General features: G+C 35.3%; 1 protein-coding gene and 1 long non-coding RNA gene across 2 annotated transcripts; both read left to right on the plus strand.

Moving 5' to 3' along the window:
* Window positions 1-860: 860 nt before the first annotated feature.
* On the plus strand, window positions 861-2,168 carry LOC106779716. The gene is made up of 2 exons (XM_014667894.1): window positions 861-1,625; window positions 1,770-2,168. The coding sequence occupies exons 1-2, from the start codon at window positions 861-863 to the stop codon at window positions 2,166-2,168; spliced, it is 1,164 nt and encodes a 387-aa protein (XP_014523380.1).
* A 14,943-nt stretch (window positions 2,169-17,111) lies between these two features.
* LOC106779737 lies at window positions 17,112-20,203 on the plus strand. The gene is made up of 3 exons (XR_001377207.2): window positions 17,112-17,411; window positions 17,544-17,616; window positions 19,942-20,203. It is a non-coding gene; the product is annotated as an uncharacterized LOC106779737 (long non-coding RNA).
* The last annotated feature ends 211 nt before the right edge of the window (window positions 20,204-20,414 follow it).

The raw sequence follows: 20,414 nt of genomic DNA on the forward strand, positions 1-20,414 counted from the left end.
TAATCTAGAAAGGTCTTGCATTTGATTGAGAATGTACTTTGATTAACTACATGTTCGCCCTCAAATTAATTAAGAATGTACTTTAATTATTTTGAAACTTAAACAATAATCAATTGAACAATGATCTGTGAATAACCGAAGATGAATCTATTTTGGAAAAGCAGTGGAATTAGCATGTTTCTTCATAATTGTTTTTAAGTTTTCTATTTTTTTTACAACAACCTTTAAACATCCTCACTTTTGTCCTTAAGCATTGCATAGCATTCATAAGTTTCAGATATTCGAAAGCAATTTCGTGTTCGTTGGGAGACGACTTAGGGTTACTTTAGCCCAATCTACTTTCTTGAATACTACTAGGCAATACTGAAGTTGCCTTGAAAAGTAGTATTAATTTGATAGCTTCAAGGACAGCTTATCAAATTTGGTGCCGTTGCCGGGGAACTACGGTAAGTATTTTGAATATTTTGATTCTCATTTTTATTTTTATTTTTTTTCATTTGTTTTTTTTTCCTAACGCATATACATTTAATTTAGTTTGAGTTATTTTGTAGCATTTAGTTATTCTTCAGAAAAACTCTTTGTTCTTGCTTTAATCTTGAGAAACACTTAAAGCTAGTTTGAATATACTCTGGCTAGGAAAGACNTGGTACTTAAGTTGTCCATTGTGACGCACCTCTCTTTCCTGGGAGTGGACCCAAACAAAGTATTTCTCATATCTCATTTGAAATCTCTTTCTTAAGCAAGAACGAAAGAACAAAAAGTAGTCAAAAACAGAGAAATAGCTTCAAGCAGATTCTTAGTGCATGACCAGAGCTAACCCGGGAGAATTCTATTAAATCAACCCGAAAGTTGAAAGGAATATGCGTAAGGTGCGGAGAAATTTGAAACTTGTGTGTTCTATTGAAGGAACACTTCCTACATCTGAAGCCACACCACTTTTATCATCTTCAGTCACAAACATACCATCCATTCCCTTACCTGATCCTAATCCAAACCGAATGGCACAGAGAACCATTAGACAGCTAGCCACCTCCCATAATACAGTTACCCAAAGTAACATTGAATATCCTAATGCTGAGTGGGAGTTGAGACCTGACCTACTAAATTCATTACCAAAGTTCAATGGGTTATCAAGGGAGAATCCACACAAACACTTGAGACAATTCCACATGTTGTGCGAAAATTTCAGATCTCCCAAGATCACAATAGAAAGCCTGAAGATGAGAGCTTTTCCTTTTACTCTTCAAGGAACAGCTCAAGATTGGTGGTATTATCTCTCTACACGGATTACAAATTGGGAAACCATTGAAAGACTATTTCTTGAAAAGTATTTTCCTGCATCCAGACTATCTGCCATCCGTAGGGAAATTCAAGATATAAGACAGAGGGACAGAGAGAATCTCAGTGAATATTGGGAAAGATTCAAGAAACTTTGTGCTTCATGCCCTCAGCTTCAAATGACAGACTTCATTCTAAGTTTTTATGAAGGCTTAAGTCCAACTGATAGGTCGTGGGCAGATGCTGCAAGCAGAGGATCTTTCTTAGACAGGTCACCAGAAGATGGGATAGATCTAATAGAACGGAAGGCAGTAGATAATCAGCAATATGGAACAAGAGAAAATTCAGTAACTTTGTTGAAAGGAGTACATGAAATTGAAAATGGTGTAGTTGATGAAAGGAGGATAGATGAAAGATTGAATAATTTAGAAAGCAAACTCGACAAGATTGCAAGTATGTTTAAAATCTCTACTCCACAAATTGGTAAGAAGTGTGGAATTTGCATTTCAACTGATCACTACATTGATGAATGTCCAAGCTTGATGGAAACTACTTTGGAAAATCGATCTCAAGTTTTTGCTGCAAACACGTTTGGAGGAAACAGACCATACCAGAATTATAATGATTCATCCTCAAATAGGTATCATCAGAACTGGCAACCTTATGTTCCACCTCAACAAAGGCATCAACCTCAGCCTGAAATGTCACTGCAAGATTTCATGAAAACAATGCTTGAGCAAACTTCAGAGATCAAGAAATCAATTGTAGATTTGACTCAGAGAGTGGAAAAGTTAGAGGCTAAGGAGTCAACCGCGGCTATATATGCTGCGGTTCTGGAACCGCGACCTATAGGGAAAAACAACCGCGGTCGTTTCCCTTCGCTGCACTAGTGATAACAAATAAAATTAAAATGGATAAATAATTGTATTTTTTTTTCTTGTGATAAAAAGGAAGTTTCTTCGTTGTAACTAACATGAAGTTTACATTGACACAATAATATGATGTAATCAAAATCAGGATAATAAAAATTTGAAAGAAAACAATACAAATAAATGTAAATCAAAATTGGATAAATTAACACAATGATTTCAAAATATAAAGCAATGTCTCATAATCCACATTAAATACCACATAAAATGAAATTAGAAATATGTACTGCAAAAAAAAAACAGCCAGAAAGACTACATTAAAAGAATAAAAACAAAACTAGAAAAATTAGCCACAACATTAGTCATAATATAGAACATAAACCATAGCATTAAATCATAAACCATATTCAGTGGTGAAAGAAACCTCCCTCGAAGAGGCCGATAAACTAAAGAAACAAGTAAAATGTCCACCCTGAGCAATTTCTAAAAACTTAGACAATCAAATATGCTAGCGATGTATGCCAGTCCTTTTTGTAATTAGGAAGAAAAAATGCATATAGAAATAAATAAGGATGAAAAATGGGTACAAATTAACAAAATGGCTAAAAAAGAATATCAAAATCACATTTAGTGCAAATAAAGTCGAATAGGCAATATCTATTGAAAAAAAAAACAAAACCCACCTATACCAAAAACATTTGTAACGAATGAACTCAAAGCTATAAAAACAAAGATTGAAATGAAAAAAAAAAATTGTAACAAATCAATTTAAACCTAAAATGACAAAAGAAAATGAAAAAAAAAATGAACTCAAACCTAAAATAACATACACAAAAATTAAAACAATGAAGTGAAGAAATGTAATGAATGAACTAAAACCTAAGAAAACACAAACAAAGATATACAAAGATAAACAATGAATCACAAATCAAAACAGAAAATCAAGAATGTAGTGTAAGGGGGTGGCCGGTCAGGTGAAGACGAATAAAAAAGATGATAAGTTGGTAAGAGGAATAATAGGAGTTGATCGGGAAGGCTTGGGAGATGATCGGGAAGGCTGGTAGGCCGACCGGTTGAGTAAAGAAGAGGTGCGGGCATAGTGTAACAGGGTTATTGGACTAGTGAAGCGAATATCACGGGCACGTTAGCAACGGTTATAACTGATGGGCGTGGATCAACGATTACAGGTAGTTAATACCCATTACTTGAGTCTGATGCCTATACATATAGGAATGTTAGCCAGGTATTTCACTTTTTGATCTAATTACATTTACACTAATTTCATTGTGACTTTGCTGACTTGAGCGTCGGAGTGCTAACGTGCAGGTCACAACCTATTGGTGGTAGAGGTGAGAGGATCTTCTGAAACGCACGGCGAGGACAGTTGGGATTGTGTTCAGTTTTGGGCCTTACATCCGAAACATTTTGGCGCCCACCGTGGGGCCCGAGATTCCTAATACAACCCACACACAATCACAATGGCAAGAGAGTTTCCCTTGCAGCTGTTACAAGAGATGCAAAGGCAGATGCAAGAAATGCGGGCAGAGATGGCGGCGATGAGGGCTAAACGAGGCAATGGAGGAGGTGGACCATCAGTCCAATCAGTAAATGTAGAAATTGTCAACTCTCACAGTGGAGAAGAGGATAATCCTTTAACACGGGGAAATGGAGCGAGGGGGAATAACAATGCAGGATTTGGCACCGGGGGGGGGGGGGGGGACGAAGAAACGGACGAGGAAGAGGAGGAAACGAACAGGGCAGGAGAGGAAATGGACGAGGAAGAGGAGGTGGACAGGGTGGAGGGGACGGAGGACGGGGGGGGGGGGGGAAGAAATGGGCAGAATGGAGATAGGGGTTGACGTGGGGGAGAAGGAAACTTCAATTATTTAAGCGGTAATGAAGAGGAGCAGCAAGACAAATCTAGGGAGCAAAATCCCTCGATTAATGATCGGGCATTAGTTGAACAACCCGATCAGGCTGAAGGACTCCATCCTTTCACAGCGCGAGTCATGAGAGCTGTTATACCTGAAAATAAGATGTTGTCGTCAATGGAGAAGTATGGAGGTTCGACGGACCTGGTCAAGCATCTATGTTCTTTCGTCGATGCCATGGCCGTGTATTCGTCAAATGAGTTAGTATGGTGTAGGGTTTTCTCCTCTCGCTGAAGGAAGAGGCGTTGGATTGGTTCCATTCGTTGCCACCGGGGACGATAAACAGCTTTTCCACACTAAGACAATTATTTAGCCAGCAATACGCGTCGAGCAAGGTTCCAGGTTTGATATACACGGCGTTAGTAAGGATGAAGCAGGGAAGAGACGAATCTCCTAAAGTGTCATGGACCAGTTCAACAGAACAATAAGACAAGTAAGAAACGTCGACCAAAGGTTGATTGTAAGTGCCCAAATGATTGCTTTGAGGCCAGGGCCATTTGTGGACTATCTGTATGCGGACGAACCATAGACGATGGAAGAATTGCAGAACAGGTTGGCAAGCTTCATTCGAATTGAGGAGGAAAGAGCTCATTAGAGGGGGGGAGAGGAAGAGGAGCCAGTAGCCCGAGCGGGAAGAGATAGGAGTGATCGACGAACGTTCGGGAGAAATGAGAAGAGAAGTAGTCATAAAGGGGGAGATCAACCTAGGGCTCCACAGTATATTCATCACACGCCGCTAAATGCTCCTCGAGCGAGGGTAATGGAGGAAGCTTTGAGAGCTAATTTGCTTATGGTGGTCCGATCGCCAACGCCCTTAGGTCTCGATGAGAGTAAACATTATCGGTATCATCAAAATAAGGACAATACTACAGAAGATTGTGTCACTTTGAAAGATAAACTGGAAAGTCTAGTTCAAGCTGGTAACTTGCAGAAATTTGTCCAACGATATAAGGAGGCATCTTTGAGTGGCGCCGGATAGTTGTTTGCGCAGTTCAATCATCCTAAGAGAAACAAGAAGAAACGGGAGAATCGCAGCAAGATAGGAGTCGGGAGCGATCGGTTAGAGGGGTCATTAATACGATATCGGGAGGGTTCGCAAGTGGTGGCTCGACGGTGTCACCGAGAAAATGACACCTAAGGCATCTTCGCAGTGTAAATCGGGAAGAGGTAATAAGGAAGTCAATGCCTGCTATAACTTTTACAAATGAAGATTTCCATGCTTCAGATTTAGATCAGGATGACCCGATGGTAATTACAGCAATGATCGCTCGGTATCAGGTGCAAAAGTCTTAGTTGACCAAGGAAGTTCGGCTAATTGTTAAGTCCCTTGCAAGTGTACTAGATCGTTATCAAGTAATATAAACGGGTAAGTCCAAGTATCGTTTTCCCAAAGGACTCTTAGGCCTTAACTTTCGTGTAACCTAATCGCGTAAGACTTGAGAAAAGAGAATTAGTTTGGTGGTTATATGCAAAGAACAAAAATAAACATGCAATGCAATTGATTCAGTTGGTTTTGAGAAACTATGGATGAATGTTGTTGTTGCGGTTTACAATTTCATCTTATCCACTCTCATATATCTACTCTTCTTATTTAATTCACTTATTTATCTAATTGCCATGCATACTTTCTTAATTACCCTTAACCCAATCCCTTGGTGAAAAGAGCCTATTACTAATTACCGGCTTGCTATCCCTAGCCTCCCCTAGTAACCAATAATGCAATGCGATCTGAAGCAAATACAATTGACCGTCCTACCCTTATCCCTAGGCGATATTGGCATAATCAAGGAATTTCCCACCAGTTCATGACATTACCGTACGTCCCCATATTGATAAAGACAAACATCTTTTACTGAATGAGTTAAACAATAAAAGCATTGAGCGCAGATGAGAACCCAACAATTGATAAATAAGTATATGACAAGCATATGAAATAAATAAGAATTTCAATATATGAGAGTTTCAAAAGATTACATTGTTCCCCAACAACATCATTGACATGGTGAAACTAGATGAAAATAATGAAAGAATGGAAGAAATAACCTTAAACTTGGTTGAATGGAGTCTAAGCATCCAAGGAACCTCCTCCAAGGTGTGTGGAATAGCTCTGGACGTTCTCTCTGCCAAAAGAATCCCTTTCTAATTCGCACTAGGGCTATATATAAGCCCAAAAAGATAACAGATAGATTACAGAAAGATTTACAGAATCTAGCTAAAAACACAGACAACCGCCCAGGCGCCTAAATTCACCGCTCAGCGGTTTGCCTCTAGCCGCTCTGACCGCTCAGCGGTCAGTTTTGCCGCTGAGTGGTTTCCCTCTGAGCGCTCAGTGGACCATTCTGACGCTTTGAATTTTCATATCAAGATTGCGAAAAGATTTTAAATTTGAACTAACACCAATTCACCCTCCCTCTTGGTGTAAAACGAAGCCAACATGTTTCCTAACAATAGGCACCAAAGCTAGTTTTCATAAGATATTTGAAAATTCAGTCGACTCTGTTTTTATTTTATTCAACTGTAAAACCTGAGGATGGCTTCAACTTTTCAAACTTTTAGTGAAGGTGCTTCAACAAACAGACCACCTCTGTTTTGCTGGTGAAAATTATTCTTTTTGGAAAATTCGCATGGAAATCTTCCTTGAATCGCAAGATAGAGGAATCTTGGATGCAACTCTAAATAGTCCATTTGTACCTACAAAAACTGTTGATAGTAAAATTGTTTTGAAACCTTTTACTGAGTGGACTGTAGATGAGAATAGGAAAGCTCAGTATGATGTTAAAGCTAGGAATATTATTGCCTCAGCGCTAAATATTGATCAATTTTAAAGGATATCCCAGTAAAAGTCTGCTAAGGAGATGTGGGATGTTCTAGAGGTAACACATGAAGGTACAGATGAAGTCAAGAGAGCCAAGAAGAATTCATTGATTCAAGAATATGATTTGTTCAGAATGAAAGCTGGTAAGAACATCTATGATGTCCAGAAACGGTTCACTCATATTGTAAACCACCTAATGGCTCTTGGCAAAGCCTTTGATAGAGAAGAGATCAACATCAAGATTTTGAAAATTCTAAACAGGAACTGGAAACCAAAAGTCACTACAATCTCTGAATCCAAAGATCTTACAACTATGAATATGGCTACCTTGTTTAGGAAGCTACGTGAACATGAGTTAGAACTTGGTAGACTGAAGGATGAAGAGGAGATTGAAGAAAATAAGTCAATTCCTCTGAAGGCCACAAGTAATAATATCACAGAAACAGTGATGGACGACAAAGAGCTAATGACCTTGATGGTAAGAAAATTTAGTCCACTTATGCAAAATGATAGTCAACTGTCTAACCATGCATGTCAAAGCAAGAAGAAAAGCTTCAGCACAAACACTGTCCAGTGCTATGAATGTGGTAAAGAAGGTCACATCAAGCCTGACTGTCCTGAATTACAGCCAAAGCAGAAAGGGAAGAAAAGATTTCCTCAAAGCAAAAACATGAAGAAGAAAGGAGCCTACATTGCTTGGGAGAATTCTGAATCTGAAAGCTCAAGTGATGAAGATTCTGATCAAGATGAGGAATCAAACTTATGTTATATGATAGGTGTGTCATGGGACGATTATGATAGTGATGCAGACATATCAAATGAGCCTGTAGAAGTCAAATATGATCTGCTGCAAGATGCTTTCAAAGAATTACATGTTGAAGTAATGCGACTGCAGTACAAGGTAAATCGACTAAGCTCTGAGAGAAGAGATTTTGAAAATCGAATTAATAACCTTGTCACTAAAAATCAAAGATTAGAAAAGGAATTGGAAATAGCCTTAACTTCTGCTAAGAATGTTGAAATTAAAACTGTTACTGTGGAAAAAGATTGTGAAAATTGTCTTATACATGTTGAAAAGATTAATTGCTTGACTAGCAAGCTAGCGGAGTTTGCTCAAGCTAGTGACAATCTAGATGCTATATTAAATTCCTCTAGCAAAAATAATAATACGCAGGGAAGTGGATTTAAAGGTTACTCTAACAGAAACCAATGCTAGAAAGCTTAATGATTTATGAAAACCTGCTAGAAATGCATGTTTTTACTGCAGATGTGTTGGTCACACTGTTTGAAATTGTTACTATAGACATGTTGTTGTTCCTCAAGGATTATGTGTATGAATACCAAAGGAACATGTGACAAGAACTGACAATCAAGGACCCAAAATTAAATGGGTACCAACAACCAAAACTTAACTGTTTTGCAGGTTATGCAGCGGATACAGAACTGCCTCAAGGATGAATCAATTATGGACAATTTCAAAAACCTTGAGGGTCTACAACTCGTAAATTTGTATCTGATTGTTGCGTCATGCATATATTGATTGTTTGTTGTTGTATGATTGTTTGTTTTGTGTGCTTAATTGATTGATTAATTGAATTTGCTTGAAAAAGATTTTTATGAGTCAAAGTCCACTCTAATATTAATTCAATTGACTATCTCTTTTGAATATTTGAAAAACTCTGTTAATCTGAAATTTAAAATTTCATTTTGGTGCGAATGTGAAATTTGGCATTCCCTCCAATTTGATATTCAATAAAGAGGTGTTAAAATCTTGGCAATCAAAAATCACTGCATTCAAACTCATTGATCTTGTACTCTATTATCCTCATTTCATCTGAAAGGGTCATTATTCATCCTCAAATTACAATGTCTTCCGGTTCCACACCCAGGAGAAGGGTTAAGTTTGTGGCTGCTAGACGTTCCAAAAGAGTGTATGATTTGAATGGGTGGATAAGCGATGATGATGTTCAGTTAAAGTTCTTGGATTGCTGGAAAAGGCGAACCCTTGTAACGCACAAGTTTCTTAAGCTAAAGTTCTTTAGAAATGAAGGATTTCAGTTTCAAAGATGGATTAAGCGTTAGGGACTAAACCAATTTGTAGAGATGGCAAGTCCATGGTATCCTGACTTGGTAAAGGTTTTCTATCGTAATCTGAAGATCGTTCAAGGCATCCTCTGCTCTCAAGTCAAGGGAATTGATGTCAAACTGATTGATGATATCTGGAAATCTGTTGGAGGATTGAAAATCTATACTATAGCTTATATACTGATGTCCAGAGGGGGAAATTATGCTCAAGCTACCACTGAAGATCTAATGTTGTTAAAAGCCCTGAAGGAAAATATTCAAGTGGACTGGCCTACTGCCATATCTGAAAATATGCTGAAAGTTACTAAATCAGAATCAGGAAAGCTCCCTTACTGTGTCTTCATTTCAAAGATTCTGATTTATTGTGGAGTGGAATGCATTGGTGAATCCAGTGAACAATATCAAAACTCAAGCCTTGTTGATAAAACTGTCCTTCACTTAATGCACATGGAGAAAACATTTGAAGGCTGGAAATACAAAGATGAAATATCTGTCAACAAAAGTGCATGATGAGTCAATATTTTCATGATTTCACTTAGTTTATTGTACCTAATTTAATCAGGTAAGTGTGCTTAATTGTCCGGTATTTTCCCGTTTTTGCTAATAGTGCTTAATTTGACCGGAAATTCTAATTTTAATTAATTTGAATATTCTGAGCTAATTAGTTGCATTTTTAATTGCAGGGAAAATTTTGGAACATTACGATGGAGACAAAATAAATCAAGACTCTTCCATAAGCATTTTAGAATTAGTTGTATTTTAATTTAGTAGTTTAGAATTTTTAGACAAACTTTTACATTGTGAGCCAATTTTTGGAATTTGTTGTTGAGCCCAATAGTAAAAAGTAGACACATGACACCTAGGGTAGGGTGGATCCCACCATATTTAGGAGACACAAAAGATTCACGACCTTAGCTAAGATAGGCTGCAACCGCCATTTTTTTTGGAGAGACTTGGCTGGAATGGACAACACGGTAGTCTAGTAGCCGCACCCTCATTTTGAAGCTTTTCTCTGAACGTTGTTTTTATTAAAAGGGAAATGGGAAACACGATTATGCTAGATGGATGAGAGCTCACGTTACTGACTGTTGCCTTTTTTTTATTTTTATTTTTCATGCACTCTTTGATTGAAGCATAATTCCAGCGCCTTTTATTCTTTTTTTCATTTCACGCTGCTTGCATTTATCAAATGCCATTCATTTACTTGCTTTCAAAAATGTGGATGGTAGGTGGTGATTAAATTCCTTTTGGCAAAAATGTTGATTTCACTTTAGTATAGCTGCTGCTATCACGCTTTTGGTTCATGGAATGAAGAAACAATCTCTTTTCTTTTTTTTGTTGCTTGTTACGTTGCTACCAAGGAATAAAAAAACAATCTCTTTTTATACTTTGATTTACGACATTCATGGAAGGGAGAATCACATTTTTTTTCTCTTCTGCATTTAATGGGTTGATTTACTTTAGAAAGCAAGTTGCTTGATTTTTGGTTGCAGTACACGTCCTTGAAGCTACAAAAGTATTTTTAATTTTTTTTTTATTTGGAAGCATCAACCGAGCATAGGGTGGTGCAGTGGTAATTTTCATTGGCTTTGGAGAAAAGAGGAATTCAGTGATTAATTGGTAAACCATGCGTTTAATTTGCTAGCACATTCCAGAATTTGATTATTTTTTGGAAGCACACAGCTGAATTTTTTTGGAGAAGTTTCTTACTTTTTTTTCTAGAATGAAGTAGTTTAGTCCTAAATTTTATTTTCAATGTCATGTGTTATTTTTAATTTGATGTTGTTTTATTTTTGTTTTATGGTGTTTTACTTTATTTAACTTTAAGCTTGCACTGATAATTTTAATGCATTAATGGAAGCACCTAGCTCATTTATCTTGCTTTACTATTAGGGTTTTCTTTTTAAGTGTTGATTTCGTGATGAATAGCATTTTATTTCTTTAGCTTAAGTGTTGTGTCAGGATAACATGCCAAATGTTTCTTTATTATTTGTTGCATTTTAATTAGTTTACTAATCTTGTTTTAGAGACCGTTTAGTCTCAATGTAGAACCATTCGGTCATTTGTAGGACCGTTCGGTCTTCATGCTTTGTTCAGTTATTTTAATGTTTTCAATTATGGTTGGTTGTATTTAATTTCTAGTTTTACTTTAATTTTATTTTCCTTGCAAGAACACTTTCACAACCCCCCACTTCGTGTTAGACCTGATTCTCGAACCACATTTGGTCCTTGAGAGACGACCTAGGAGTCACTTCCTAGTCTATATTGCATTCTTTAATGCATATTAAATTTTGTGTGGGTTGCGATAGCTCATCAGTGCACCATCAACTTCTCAGGTGAATCAATATAGAGGAAAGAATGAGTTTGAAAGGATTGTTCTAAAGGAACTGGCTGAGATCAAGAAATGGATAAATGAACAAAAAAACAATTGCCAAGAATATGAAAACCCTGAAAATGTTGACTCCTCTGAAAGATCATCTCAAAGAAGTAATGATGACAGTGAAGAGACAATATATGAGGAAAATGCTAATGATATGGTTCTCAAGACCTTCCTTAACAAGAAGAGAAAGAAAAATTAATAATCATGTACTAGACTAGATCTTTTTCATTTTGTATAATGGCATATAAAGCCATTCTTTTGATGATTTTAATGTTTTGCTTGTATTTCCTTGTGTGCTCGATCAATGTAATATCTTTTCTATCAAGGAAATAATATTAGAGGTTTGAATCAATCCATATACTTAACCATTCAGTTAAACTGTCAAATAAAATCTGATACTCTGTTTGATTGATTCGATTGTGCTGTGATTGAAGTCAACTATGCTATAACTGTCATGCATTCTTTTACATTGACTTCAGATATGATGAAATATTATTCTTGCATAACCACTATACTTGATCTGGAAAAGGTTGTTGAAAGNTTTTGCAGGAAGGACAATGCTTTGGACATATACAATTGGAATTCAACATTTGGGAAAGCAATGCATTCGACTGATGATTTAATGCATTCGACTGCGTCTAAACTGGGTTAAAAAATTCCAAGACTGGAATTTGTCTCTACCCTTACTGACTGCTTAAATCATTTTTAATTTGATATTATCTTTGTTCTTTATCTGATTTCATATCTTAATTGAGATAATATTGTGAGATTGTTGATATTTGTGTCATTGCATATATGTGCTTGAATTGTGTACCAATGATACAAATTTGTGCTTAAACTGGAGATAAATTTGTGATATTCTGCATTTTGCTTCAAACTGTCTTTGAAACCCATGCATAATGACAGGGGAAGTATCACTTCTTTACACAATGTTTCATCACACACACCTACATTTCAGGGGGAGTTTACATATATTATTGTGATGAAATTATGATTGAGAGAGAATCATTACTATTTTGAAACTGCATATTTGTTTAATGCTTCTCTGATTTAAAATCTGCATAAATGTCAAGCATTCCTTTTTTGTTAATGCACAAAGGGGGAGAGTTTTAATGAGTGTATGTTTGTAAGTCTATATGGGGAGATTTGCTATATTATACTTTATCTGCTTGATGATATTTGTGTTGTATTTGCAGAGTAAATGAATGATCTGAACTGATTTTGAAATTTATTATTACTCTGTTATTTGTGGAAGTGAGCAAACATGGTTGAGTTATTAATCATGGTTGAGTTATTAATCATGGTTGTGCATCATAAAAAAAGGGGGAGATTGTTGAGATTGTTGACAACACAAACTCTATATCAAACTGGTTTTTGATGATGACAACACACTGCTTAATAACAGTACATATGTTTCAGTGCTACATGTTCAATTGATGTGCTATACTATTTTGATCAATATCTTTATTGAACATGTGTTGTTATTTTGCATGGATGTTCCTATGATTGACTATGTGTTATATGTTTGGAACATGCTTGTATTGAAATGTGTGTTAAAATAATTTTGATTATCTTTACACATTTCTAAAGAAAAGCTCACAAGTACTTTTATGAACTTATATTTGTTGTGACACGTTGAAGTGTATTGTGATAGGCTTGGCAACCTGTGAAGCGTACTGTGATAGACTTGGTAACCTGTGAAGAGTGCTGGTGACACGTTGAAGATTGTTCAACGTGGGTGTAGATTGCAGGAGAGGGGATTCTTGCTGCAATTCTGGTTTTTGTGTGTAACTATATTTGGTTTTGGGTTAGAGAGGAGATTTATATTTTTGCGTGGTGCTTCTATAAATTCCTTGCTGTAAAAACCGCAACCATTATAGTGCATTTGCTTCCAAGGTTGGAAGGACACTGAATGTAGGCATTGTTGGCCGAACCAGTATAAAAATCAGTGTTTGATTTTCTCTATCCCTGCACTCTTTAAATTCAGTCGACTATACCTGTTTAGCAATCAACTACTTTTTCCGCTGCATTACATTTTTCAATAACTTGCATTTCAAGGAAAGATCAAAAGCTTTGAATTTTCATATCAAGATTGCGAAAAGATTTTAAATTTGAACTAACACTAATTCAACCCCCCCCCCCCCTCTGGGTGTAAAACGAAGCCAACCTGTTTCCTAACACCTTATTTAGGGGTTATTTTAAGAGCTCCAGCACATAAGCACAAGGCCTAACCCACTTTGGAGGAAACTTCGCAGCTAGAGCCAAGACATCATCGTTGAAGCCACACTCTGGAATGCTTATAAAAACGTAATTACCTCTTTGTTTTAAGAGACTTTTCTAGACATATTTGTAGAGAGATTTAGAGAGAGACTTTAGAGAGTTTTCTCACACACTTCCTTTATACTTAAAAGAACATTATTAGAGAGTTAGGAGATGGAATGCCTTCCTTTTATTAAACATTTTTCATCTATTATAAGGAGCTAAATCTACTAGATGTTGAACTGAGATGTAAATTCTCTTGCATTTGGTATTGTTTTATTTATGAATGCTTGCTTTTAATTACATGTTTGTGAATTGGTTTATGCTTATTATTGAATGAACTGATCACTTATCTTATTTCACTAGCTTGAGATTGAGCGGAAACTAGTTTCAAGTTGCGGTCCAATCAATTCTCCTACATGCTTTTAGATGATAAGAATATATTTAAGGCTGCAATTGGCTATAGAAACTAGTGCAAAAACAACGTATAACGACATGTGTTCAACGTCCAACCACTGAATAGCCAACGTTAAAAATGATCAGTGGCACTTTTGTAAATAAATGCAATTGTTAAACGTCGTTTATAATTGTAATTCGAGGTAAAAGGATATAAAACGTCGAATGTCCTAGCGTTAGATGTTAAAAGGTTAGTGAATTTATTAAAAATTTGAGCGGAAAATTAAAAATTCATTCACTTTACCTTAGCGTGTGAGACCCTTTTCTCTTCTCAAACTTTTCTCGAACAAAGTTTGACGACCATCACATGTAATTTTTTTTTCATTTGATACAAATGCATGTTAATTAACTACTTTATGTATGATTTTCGTTTGTTTTCACCAATTATTTTCGTGTTCTTGTCCTTCATAAGCACATTCTGCTTTCTCTCTCACTGGTGACGACACTTTATTCCGATGAACCCACCTTTTGAAGGTTAGTTTTCGTTTTCGTTTTGAAGAACTTATTTGTTGTTTTTTTTTGTTGAACTTGTTTGTTGTTGTTGTTTGGTTGAACTTGTTTGTTGTTGGTTATTGTTGTTTGTTGTTGATACTATACTACACTTTCATAGTTCATGCGTTATAAAATACCAAGAACTGAAATTTGTTGTTTTTCTATTTTTCAGGTCTCGTAGAGTTGAAAAAAATCACAATTAATTAAAAAAACAAAAAAAAAATTATTAACGTTGTATATTGACAAAATTCGACATTAAGTTAACATCGTATATTGACAAAATTCAACGTTAACTTAACGTCAAAGTTTTAAAATTCGACGTCAATTTAATGTCTCCTGATATGACGTCGTTTGCGAATTCGCCATTTAAAGCCCAAAATATTCGTTGTACGCGATTTTTGTACTAGTGAGAGTCTTGATCTTAAGACAGGTGATCCGTTCAAAAAGTCATTGAGGAATCATACTAAAATTTTATGATCCTAGACTCTAGGTGTCAAGGATGGACCTAATGTTACATTCAAAGAGAATTCTCGAGACTTGATTATTTTCAGCATCATATTTAACAACAAGCCATTACAATAGAGGAACTAAGTGGTGAAGTAGAACTTCAGCACGTATTTAATCATCTAGAGGTCAAAATTTTCAAATCCAAATAGTTTACAACATATTTCACTTTGTTTTCATGAACCAATTTTGTTTTGTACATCTTACAACCCATTTATTATTTTACCGATAAGCATTGTGCATTCCATCAAATCCACGTGGATACAACACTTATTATACTACAAGCTACCTATACTTCTTGGTATATTTTGTTGTTTCATGGCATCCGATCGTCACATGTATTGATTTAAAGTAGTAATAGTGTTTTTACGTAAAAAACTACTAAAACATCTCTTATTCAAGCCCATTGTTATGTTAATCTTTGAAATCTATAAGATGTAGCTTGAATAAAAATTCAAAACAGTGGTGATTTGACTTGATAACACATTTACCGTTTCATAATTGCTATCATCTATTTGTTGTCTTATGATTTCCAACCCCCATGGTATCAAAATCGATATTATTTCTCCCAATGCCTCTTTCAAATTCAAATCTATGTGAACCTCATCTTATTAGAACTAGGCAGGTTATGTAGGCATGCCCCCATGGATTTCTCTCATTAGGATTAGGCATAGATGACCTAGCCCCATTAAAACCTCCTCCATAGGATATATGTTATGTCCTCGTACTCATGTGGGGTCTAACATAAGTAGTTATAGGACTACTCATTATTTGCATCGTAGATGTATTTTGACCAATTTTTTTACTACTAGTAACTCATGTGGTTCGCACTCTCACGATTCTGATTAACATTAGTAAAAGGAGACATTAATCCACCAGTTGCCCAAATGATTGAACTTTGTGTATTTTGAGCCATAGTTACTCAATCACTTTTCAATCTCATACATTGTTCACACTTTTCAAATTTATATTGGTTGTAAAAATACTAAATACCTAAATACACAAGTGTTGCACAAAGCATGTCAATTTGTTTCTTGTGAATTTGACTCAATGCATGTTCAAGTATTTTTAGTGGATTCTTCTAATTGAACTAACAAACATATTGTTTCTCAAATTAGAGTATTTTAATTCAAGATTCAACAATTAATACAAAGTTTATTTGTAAACCATTTATATTGTGAATCAATTTTACAAATATATCTAATTCACTAAATTGTCTTCTCGTGTAAATGTTAATTAATTAAGAACTTATGTGTTTCATTCTAATAAATGGAATTTTAGAAAGTCTTAAATAATCTTGTTCTCAATAATGTGAACGATAATAACAAAGAAGAATGTGAATTAAAGTAGTATGGTTTGAAAGACAAATATTGCAATAAAATAAAATTGCGCAAAGCATAAACGAACGAGAAAATAAAGGAAGTAACAAGGTAAAGATGCAAGAAAGTAAATACAATTAACTAAACTATCAAAGATAAAACAAGAACTGATAAAACAAATAAACTAAAATGGTTGCCCAAATTGCAACAATTTGCACTGGAGTTGCCATTATCCAGTTTGAGGTGTTCTCAAAGTTTTTTTTTTTTTTTAATACAATATATCACCCTCTTTTGGACACAAATAACTTATTGATATTTCTCCCTCCTTTTGATAATTAAGTTAAAAGAAAATAAAAAGTTAAATTAAATAATAATTAGAATAAAAAGTTAAATTAAAAATCATTCACGTTGAACCAGTTATGCTTATTAAACCTGTTATGCTTATTAAACCTGTTATGCTTCTTAAACCTACATTTGCTCCAATTAGTTTTACTCAACGCCCCATTCGATTGTCGTGTAACTTTCTCTTCGATTTTATTTTATGAGTGCTTTTTTTTTTTTTACATTTTGAGTTTTTCTTTTTCTTGATCATCGATTAACTCATTCATTGACATTTTCTATATAATCATCCCTTTATTAATCTTTCCTTCAATTTCATAATTTCTTTCGAATTTTATTATTTTCTTCGATTTCTCAATTTTTTTTTTCGATTCCTTTTGTAAGGGCCTCAGAAAAATAAATAAGTCATTGGGCCTAATAAGGGCAGCGGGCCCACTCGAATTGGTCACATGGCCTTGAGAGGGGTCCCTTTCCCCAATTCAGATTTTCATTTCCTCATTTCCCTTCTCTCTCTAGAACTCAGATTTCTTATTTTCTCTGACTTTTCTCTAACCTTGCTCCACCTTCTCTGTACCAATTTCTCAAATTTCCACCGTTGTTATTTCAAATAGGTGGTCCCCCTACGTTCCCGGAGTCGAGAGCTTCCAATCCATCTGATTAGTTTCGCGTCTCTCCACTGATAAGGTAATTTCCCATTCTGCGCACCCTAGGGTTTTACTCATGCAAAGGTTCTACCTTGCAAGTAGAGTTATTTTTATTTTCCTTATCCTATCAAGTCCTAAAGACTATGCTCTACACCAATTTGGTAGCTTGTAGGTACTATCGGAATTACCTCTGTGCGGAGGTACTGTTAGGACGCTTTTAGGAACTGTGCTGTGAGAACCAAAAGGTAAGGGGAGCTAATTATTTTGTGTGAATTTATTTTATAAAATATATGCATATTGGATTTGAAACCGATGTACTGTTTGAATTGCATTTCTCACTGTTTTATATACCTGTTGAGCATGAATTGGATTGTGCAAAATGATGAACCTGTGATTGATTGTCTATGGCGTGTTTTGATGAACTTGATTGTGGTAATTTGGACTGTTAGGAGAGGTATGCATTGGTTATATTCTGGGTTCTGCGTTGATGGAAGAAATCTTTTATTCGGTTAGGATTGAATATAAAACATTATAATGTAATATATTTTGGAAAGTTTAGAGATGAAGAAACTTAGGTTCGCTGGTTTTAGAAAAGTTGGAGAGGTGTTTAAGTTTTGGTCTGGGAATGTAGAAAGGTTAGTGTTTCACGTAAAGGAAGAGATAGTGTAGGTTTGTGGTTGTCTGGTGATGTAGAGAAAATGAAAGAAGAAGGGTTATTGGGAAAGTAGAGAAGGTAAATAAAATGAATGATTAAATGGGGGAGAATTTATATCAAGGGTTTACGTGATTGAGATTTAGAAGAAAGAAAGCAGGGGCATGTTTTGTACGTCTGTGTCGGTAGTGGGGAGAATTTAGAATATGGTAAAGGTTAAGTATTGAGTAGTGATAAAAGAGAGAAAGTGGTTAGGATGTGAAATCTTGGGTTGCAGGAGATATATATGTTTTACTGTATGGAGAAGTAAGATTTAAGGGTAGTAATTAAAGGCAGAGAAGAGAGTTATTCAATGGTGTTTTCGGGAATTGGGAGAATGGTTGGTTAGTACAGGTGGTAGGCCTCACGGCAATTTTTTTTTAGCACTCGGAAGAATGGTTATTCTCGTCGGAGGGAAGGAATGGAAAGGCACGGATTTTTGCTTTGCATGGAAAGGTTTTGCAATCAGAAGTAATATTTTAGGTTATGAAGAAGAAGAAAATATTGGGTTTAGGGGGTGTTAAGTAGTTGCTGGATGTAAGTGTTGGGGTAAGCTTTTATAAGGAGAAGAAAATGTTACTGTTGAGTGGAGTTTGGTTCAGAGGTGGTGGGATACTAAGTTAGGAAAAAAAAAAAAAGAGATTATAATAATAAAATAATTGAAAAAGAAGTGTTATATTTGTGGTTAATGAACAGTAGAAACAAAAGAAAGAATTTAAAATGGTTTTATGGAAGAGATTTTAGTTTTATGGAATATTAATTAAAATTAATAAATAAATAAATAAACATGATGCAATGAATGGTGGTTGGTGTACGTGAGAAAATTAGCTTGAAGGAAAAAGCATGAAAGTGGTGACTTAGGTGGGATCCACCTTGAAACATGAATGGAATATTTATGTTGGTTAAGTGTCTCTAGAGCATAAATTTACCATTAGCAATAGGTTATAATATATTATATTTTTATATATTATATGATGTATAATATGTTAAAATCGTTGTTTTATTTGTATGGGATTGTTTAAATATTAGAAACGTTAGTTATCTTAGTTGTATTTAGTATTATATTATATATATAAATATTAGAATGGTTTTATTTAATATTTATATTATTATATATTTATTATTAGAATTATTAATTTTAGTGTGTGATTAAACTTTTAGTTGTTATAAAATTAAAATATATAATAACAAATAAGCTTGTTGTTTTGTTAGTAGGTACGAATAAGTTAAAAAAATGATATAAGCGATTTTTATAATTTAACCTGAGGAATTATTATGTATGTGTTGATTGTGGCATAAAGTATATGGTTACAAAGTGATGAAAGTACGATCCAAGTGGTAAACTAAGTTCCATCTGTGTAAAAGTAAATTAAGTTCCATTTGTGTAGAATCTCTCGGAGAGATTCTTAGTGTTTTAGAATGAAAGTAGGAGCTCAGTCTTGGGGGTCTTCTTGACGCTCCAATGGTCAATCAAACTCACTTAGAGAGGTTGAACCATGTGGTGAGGAGTAGCAGGAGGTCTTAGTCTTGGAGGCTTCCATCATGCTCCAAGGCGCGGAACAGACTAACCTCGTGAGTGGCAGGGCGGGGGAGCCCAAGGCGGGGGAGCCTAAGTATCACAAGCCACCACGGGTGCATGACCCGCCATAGCTCGACTATCATTCTAAAGTCCGGACGAGTCAAGTCTAGAAGATAATATGTTAGGATCTATGTCATGTATTGTCTGGTTTGCATACTTTTGACTTGAGATTAATTTTGATATGTATATGTGAATATAATTGCATGTCTTTATATAGTTAGCTCACCCTTGCATTTGGTTGTGTTGTGCTATGTCTGCGTGTTTTCTCTTGCGATGATCATCCATTTTGGATGGGAGCAGATGGCGAGGATGTTACTCTGGAGACAGTCTTGGAGGAGAACAGCGATGCAGCTGCTTAGTTCTGCTAGGAGATTTCATGACCCCCTTATGTTATCTACAAACAATTCCTTCTTATGTTATTCTGAAATACTTTAGTGCTTCAAGTTTTAAATTCCTACTCAATTTGGATAACTGTAATCCCTATACTCAAGACTCTTAACTGCCTGTCTGCACTCCAACTGCTTTCTTTATTATAATGGATGACGTCTTATTATTATATGCATGACGTATATTCTTGGGATGTCACACCTTTGCTTTCCTCAATTTTTCTCGATTTCAAATTTGATTTTGGTTTAGTTAAGAAGGGGAAGAAGAATAAAAAAAGAAGAAAGCAAGAGTGTTATTCTGGAAGAGAAAGAGTTTTTCTTCACATTTCTATTAGCACCCTCCCATAAAGTTCAATTTTTTTTATTACAATCCGATAAAAAAAGGCC

The sequence above is a fragment of the Vigna radiata genome, unplaced genomic scaffold, assembly GCF_000741045.1.
Source record: "Vigna radiata var. radiata cultivar VC1973A unplaced genomic scaffold, Vradiata_ver6 scaffold_160, whole genome shotgun sequence".
Lineage (NCBI taxonomy): Eukaryota > Viridiplantae > Streptophyta > Magnoliopsida > Fabales > Fabaceae > Vigna > Vigna radiata.

Coding starts and splice junctions, on each gene's coding strand:
- LOC106779716 (XM_014667894.1), top strand. CDS start 861: ATGCGTAAGGTGCGGAGAAATTTGAAACTTGTGTGTTCTATTGAAGGA. Junction 1,626..1,769: donor ATGGAACAAGAGAAAATTCA/GTAACTTTGTTG, acceptor ATTGGTAAGAAG/TGTGGAATTTGCATTTCAAC.